Source organism: Colobus angolensis, unplaced genomic scaffold (genome assembly GCF_000951035.1).
Source record: "Colobus angolensis palliatus isolate OR3802 unplaced genomic scaffold, Cang.pa_1.0 Scaffold10, whole genome shotgun sequence".
Taxonomy (NCBI): Eukaryota; Metazoa; Chordata; class Mammalia; order Primates; family Cercopithecidae; genus Colobus; species Colobus angolensis.
The window spans coordinates 22,284,056-22,290,348 of record NW_012110919.1 but is presented as its reverse complement, the minus strand read 5'-3'; the positions used below and the strand labels follow the sequence as shown (position 1 = coordinate 22,290,348).

Here is a 6,293-nt window from a genome sequence, read left to right as displayed (position 1 = left end):
CCACTGCACTCCAGCCTGGGCGACAGAGCAAGACTCCGTCTCAAAAAACAAAACAAAACAAAACAAAAAAGAGGCAAATATACAGAGATAGAGAATAAAAAAGTGGTTACCAGGGGCAGGTGGGGTGAGGGGGAGGGGAGCAGGGAGACAGAGGTCAGAGGATAGCAAGTAGCAGATATAGAGGATGAGCAAGTCTAGAGCCCTAAGGTACAACATGAGGACTCCAGGGACTCTAACTGTACTGTATTTGGGGTGGGTGCAGTGGTTCATGCCTGTAATCGCAACACTTTGGGAGACCAAGATGGGTGGATCACCTGAAGTCAGGCATTTGAGACCAACATGGTGAAACCCTGTCTCTACTAGAAATACAAAAAATTAGCTGGGCATGGAGGTGGGCACCTGTAATCCCAGCTACTCGGGAGGCTGAGGCAGGAGAATCGCTTGAACCTGGGAGGCGAAGGTTGTGGTGAGCCAAGATCGTGCCACTGCACCCCACCCTAGGGGACAGAGCCAGATTCTGTCTCAAAAAAAAAAATTGTACTGTATTGGGATTCCTGCTAATGCACAGATTTTAGAGGTTCTTGTCACAAAAACAAAAATGGGTAACTATGTGAGATAACAGATATGTTAACTTGCTTCACTATAGTAACCACTTTAATATCTATATGTATCCAATAATATATTATATACCTTAAATATACACAGTAGAATTTAGTTTTTATTTTTATGAAATAGGGTCTCACTCTGTCAACCAGCTGGAATGAAGTGGTGCAATCACAGGCTCAAGCGATCCTCCCATCTCAGCCTCCCGAGCAGCTAGAACTACAGATGCAGACCACCATGCTGGGCTATTTTTTTTGTATTTTTAGTAGAGACAGGGTTTCACCATGTTGCCCAGGCTGGTCTCGAACTCCTGGGCTCAAATGATCCTCCCATCTCAGCCTCCCAAAGTGCTTGGATTATAGGTGTAAGCCACCACACCCAGTCTATCTTTTTTTTAATAAAATAATTTTTTAAGTTTTTTTAAAAGACCATGTGAAGTGCTCCTATAAGCATTGAGAAGAAACAACTCCAAAAAAATATTCCTAACAGCAAAGGGATTTAATTTCTTTGGAGGTTTTCAAAGTATGTTCTAAGAAACATTTGGTTTCTGTAGGGCCAACACCCAGGTAAAGCAAGTGAGGCAACCGGGGCATGAAATTTAAGGAGGCACTCTCTCTCAGGTGCCAGCCCTGTGATTCCTCAAGCCTGAGCAGGAGAACCTCCTAAAATGTTGCATCCTGAGCTCTTTGCTTGCTTCTGCTAGTCTCAGCTCTGGGTGTTCCTGAGTGTGTCCACAGCCACCACACAAGGTAGGGGAGTTCCTAGGAGCAGAGCATTCTTATTCTATCTTTGCATCCTCCACTTCCTCTTGGGAAGTTATGTTATCAGTTATTTGCTGTTTACTGTGAATTTTGCTCCAGGACTGTAGGCATACTATCTATCCTCTGACCGTGGGGGGGAAAGACCTGACCTAGGGGGAGGACTCTCAGGCCCCACTGAGTAGGTGGAGGATATTTAGGACCATGGGGTACTCTGAGACCCCGAAATCACCTTTAGAGATGGCTGCCTAACCTTTTTCTTTTCTTTCTTTTTTTTTTTTTTTTCTGAGACAGGTTCTCACTCTGTCATCCAGATCCAGACTGCAGTGCAGTAGCACCATCTCGGCTCACTGCAAACTCCGCCTCCTAGATTCAAGAAATTCACCTGCCTCAGCCTCCCAAGTAGCTGGGATTACAGGCATGCATCATCATGCCCAGCTAATTTTTATTTTTTATTTTTTTGTATTTTTAGTAGAGGCAGGGTTTCACCATGGTAGCCAGGCTGGTCTCAAACTCCTGACCTCAAGTGATCCACCCACCCTGGCCTCCCAAATTGCTGGGATTACAGACATGAGTTACCACACCAGGCCAGCTGCCTAACCTATTAAAAGGCACAATCACATCTGGTTAGGGATGAAGGGAAGAGGGGACCAGTTTGAGATGCAAAAAACAGACCTCTCAGAAATATAAAAAGGAGCATTACTACAGATCTTATGGAAAAACTACAAGGGATATACTAGGAACAACTATATACCAACAGATTAGGATAATTTAGATGAAATAGACAAATTCCTAGAAAGACACAAACTACTGAAATTGATTTGAGGAGAATAGAACATCTGAATAGACTTAGAACAAAAAAGCAGAACTCTGAGGCTGCAGTGAGCCATGATCATGCCACTGCACTCCAGCCTGGGTGACAGAGTGAGACTCTGTCTCAGAAAAAAAAAAATTGTACCTATAGACAAGTCATCATTAAATCATGCATGCATTTAGTAACTCATTCAATCAACAGACATTTGCTGAGGCATTAAACACCATGCCACGCATTAAATCTATGATTCTTAACCAATGGGACCTTCAGTCTTTCTGGGTTTGCTGATAACGGTACAGATGCCTGAACCTACGCCCTGGAGGTTCTGATTTGGTGAATCCGGAGGGGATCCAAGAATCTGTATTTTTAACACATATCCTGGGAATCCTGAGGCACAGCTGCAAATCACTGGGCATGGATATTAAAAAGACACTGCCCTGTCCTTCAGCAGCAACTTGAGGAGGCAGACAGAGATCAGATCCAATTAGCTCCCACCATGCCTGGTCAAAGCCTGGGGGTCAAAGTCTGGGGGAAGCTAGGAGCTTTGTTTAGTGAGGGAATGACAGGCTTTCTTCCAAATCCATTCACTTTCTCTCTCTAGTAGCTCACATGGGAGCTACGGTTTCACAAACCAGACTGGAATGTGTTGTTTGTCCCTGCCCGTCATTCCTTCTTCACTCTTTTTGCTTTTCCAGGGGAACCACCTCTCCTCTAATCCACATATTTTGGATAGGGCTGCCCTTCCCTGACTTGGGGAGGCAGTGGGTGGATCTGGGAGAGAGGGGCCCCAGGGTAGCCATGTGACTCAGGCCCACGTATTTCATTCTTCTGACCACTGTGATTGGTTCAGAAATGGGCACATGACCCAAGTTGGCCCAGTGGGAACTCTCCCCAGAATATGTGATTAAACTCTTAGGAAAAAGATGTTTCATTTCTACTAGCATTTGGTCACACTGGGGGCTACCCAAAAACAAAATCCACTCAGAGGAGAGATGGACAGAGAATATGTCTTAAAGACATGTATGGAGCACCTAGATCCAGTTATGCCTGAAGGCCCCACTTCCTCTTCTGGATCTTTCAATTCTATGACAAACACGTTCCCCTTTTTGCTTAAGCCAGATTGCAATTTAGGGAACCCTGCTTAATACAAAAGTCACTGTAGGTTGAGGGTGATCAGTGTCACCTTTCCCATTATCAAGTTATGCATATCTATGCCAACTAATTCTTAGAGACAACACCACCAACAAAAAGGCACTGGCTATGACAGAGGCATGAGCAGCTTGTCATGGAGGAGGAAGGTCTAACTAATGCTGCTTTGGTAATGGGTAATATTTGAGCTGCTTCTTGAAAACAAACAGAAAGTCTGGGGCAGAGAACTAAGAGTAGGCATTCCAGGTAGGTTGGTGGATTCGGGTAAGGGTTTGAGGGGATAACCGCATTTGCTAAGGTGGACGGTAAATCCTAAAGGCTTCCTGGCCTTTGTGTCCATTAGTTCACCTGCTCCTGAGTCAACCAGGAGCTAATGACTGGGCAGACGTCATTCTTTGCTCTGAGCAAAGTCGGGCAAAGCTGTTTGCAGAGCTGCAGAGAACACCTTACATACGAGATTCAAACGGGTTTCCAAAATGTGAATCTGTTTCTGCAGTTTCTGGGGGTTATTGGCCTCCTGCATTTTTGTGAAAATCTGTTTTTGGTTTGCGATTTTTTTTTCCATCTGAACAATCTGAAAAAAAAAAAAAGACAGAGAGAAATTCCAGCTGTGTTAGCATCTGTATGGGTACCAGTTCTACAGTTCACTAACTGAAGTGTGCTCAGACAAAAATTGCAATGTTTTTTCCTATAAATGGAATTTTAACTTATCTCTTGGATGCCTCCTCAATTAGACTTAATCTTAGCCAGTCTGGGGTACAATGAAGCAATCTGGAGATCTGCTGTCACCTGTGCATGTAAATATCACTCACCTGTGACATTTATATACATTGACATACATTCTGCCTACCCAAAGCCATGGTTTCCAGCAGAAATGGTATCGTCCTCCTCCGAGGGGCTTTCTGTAACCTTGGAGAAGTGATTTTTTGGCTCTTGCAATGATGAAGGCACTAGTGACATGTAATGGGTGGGTCACGAGAGGTCACATACCCTGCAACATGTGAGAGAGCACCAGGCATCCAAGACTTATCCTCCATCCTTGTGATTTCCCAGTGACCCTCTGGATATTACGTAGATGAGAGACCTCCTTATATATTTTTTTTCTTTTGAGACTTTCTTTTCTTTGAGACAGGGCCTCACTCTGTCGCTCAGGCTGGAGTGCAGTGGCACAATCTCGGCTCACCACGACCTCCGCCTTCCAGGTTCAAGCGATTCTCCTACCTCAGTCTCTCGAGTAACCGAGACTAAAGGCATGCACCACCATGCCTGTCTAATTTTTTTGTATTTTTACTACAGACGGGGTTTTGCCGTGTTGGCCAGCCTGGTTTTGAACTCCTGGCCTCAAGTGATCCACTTGCCTCAACATCCCAAAGTGCTGGGATTACAGGCATGAGCCACTGTGCCTGGCTCCTTTTCCACATCTGGTCAAAAAAGATAGTTTGATTCTAGGTACAGAAAATTTGGCCAGCATTTTGGGAGGCCAAGGTGGGAGTATCACTTGAGCCCAGGAATTTGAGACCAGCCTGGACAACAAAGTGAGACCCCCATCTCTACAAAAAAATCTAAAAATAGTCAGGCATGGTGGCCTGCACCTACAGTCTCAGCTACTTGAGAGGCTGAGACAGGAGGATCACTTGAGCCTGGGAGGTCAAAGCTGCAGTGAGCCATGATTGCATCACTGCACTCCAGCCTGAACGGAGCAAGACCCTATCTTAAAAAACAAACAAACAAACAAACAAAAGAAAAACAACTATCTTTTCTATGTACACACACAGAATTTTCCATTCAATTCTAATAGACACTGAATTATCCGGGACTGTAGTCACTATATCAATTAAGATTATTCTTTGATTTGTTTGTAACTTTACTAAGAGTTGGTCACCATTCTGAAAATCACATCACCAGCACAGCCTGAATCATGTTCTTCGAGTTGTGGATACAGTCGGCCTGCATCTGTCTGCAGTGTGTATAATGTTTGGCGATTCTGCCTATCAGTACAGGCCTCTGACTGCAGTTTTTAGGCCAGGGGTCTGCAAACTCCAGCCTGTGGCCAAATCTGGCCCACTACCTGTTTTTGTCAATAAAGTTTTATTGAAACCCAGCCATGCCCATTCATTTATGTATTGTCTATGGCTGCCCTCAAGCTACAAAGGCAGAGCTAAGGACTTGTAACAGAGACCATGTGGCCCACAAGGCCAAGATATTCACTATCTTGTTCCCTGCAAAAACAGTTTGCTGGCCCTGTTCTAGATAAGTCAGATGAGGACATTCACGCATTAAAATAAATATCATTTTAGTACAAATAACTTTTATTTCTTCTTTATATTATAATTAAGGCATCATATTGATTTTAAAGCATAAGTAAAGGGAAAATATTCTATCATTTATGGATTTCATTTCAGGATTGTAAAGGGATAATTATTTGCTGTTGAAAAAGGGTGTTGGCAGACATAATGTTGAATGAAAAAAGCCAGTTATAAAGTGCATATCCCAGAAGAGGTGATTTAGATGCAATTCTATATGCAGACAAAACAAAGTTATGATGCCGGAGATCAGGATGAGGTTCCCTGGGGGTGGTTTGTGAAAGAGACCAAGGAAGTCTTCTGGATGCTGCAATAATCTACCTCTTGATCTTGGTGATGATTACATGAATGTATACTTAAGTATCAGTTCATTGAGCTGTATCCTTAAGACATGTGCATCTCACCGTGTGTAATTAACAACTCAGCGGAAGAAGAAAGGAAAGGAGGAAGAAAGAAAGGAAAAGAAGGAAAAGAAATAGGTGTTAGAGGCTGGGCATGGTGGCTCATGCCTGTAACCCCAGCACTTTGGGAGACTGAGATGGGTGGATCACTTGAGGCCAACATGGTGAAACCCTAATCTCTTCTTTTTTTTTTTTTTGAGATGGAGTCTTTGCTTTGTCACTCAGGCTGGAGTGCGGTGGCACAATCTTAGCTCACTGCAACCTC

At 43.9% G+C, this 6,293-nt stretch overlaps 1 protein-coding gene across 1 annotated transcript in view; it reads right to left on the bottom strand.

Moving 5' to 3' along the window:
- The window catches only part of CCDC63 (coiled-coil domain containing 63), a 58,255-nt gene that overhangs the window by 36,144 nt on the left and 15,818 nt on the right, over nt 1-6,293 (bottom strand). Inside the window, exon 5 of the mRNA XM_011937094.1 lies at nt 3,779-3,898. Within this exon, the coding sequence (XP_011792484.1) occupies nt 3,779-3,898 (120 nt within the window). The remainder of the gene's footprint in view (nt 1-3,778; nt 3,899-6,293) is intronic.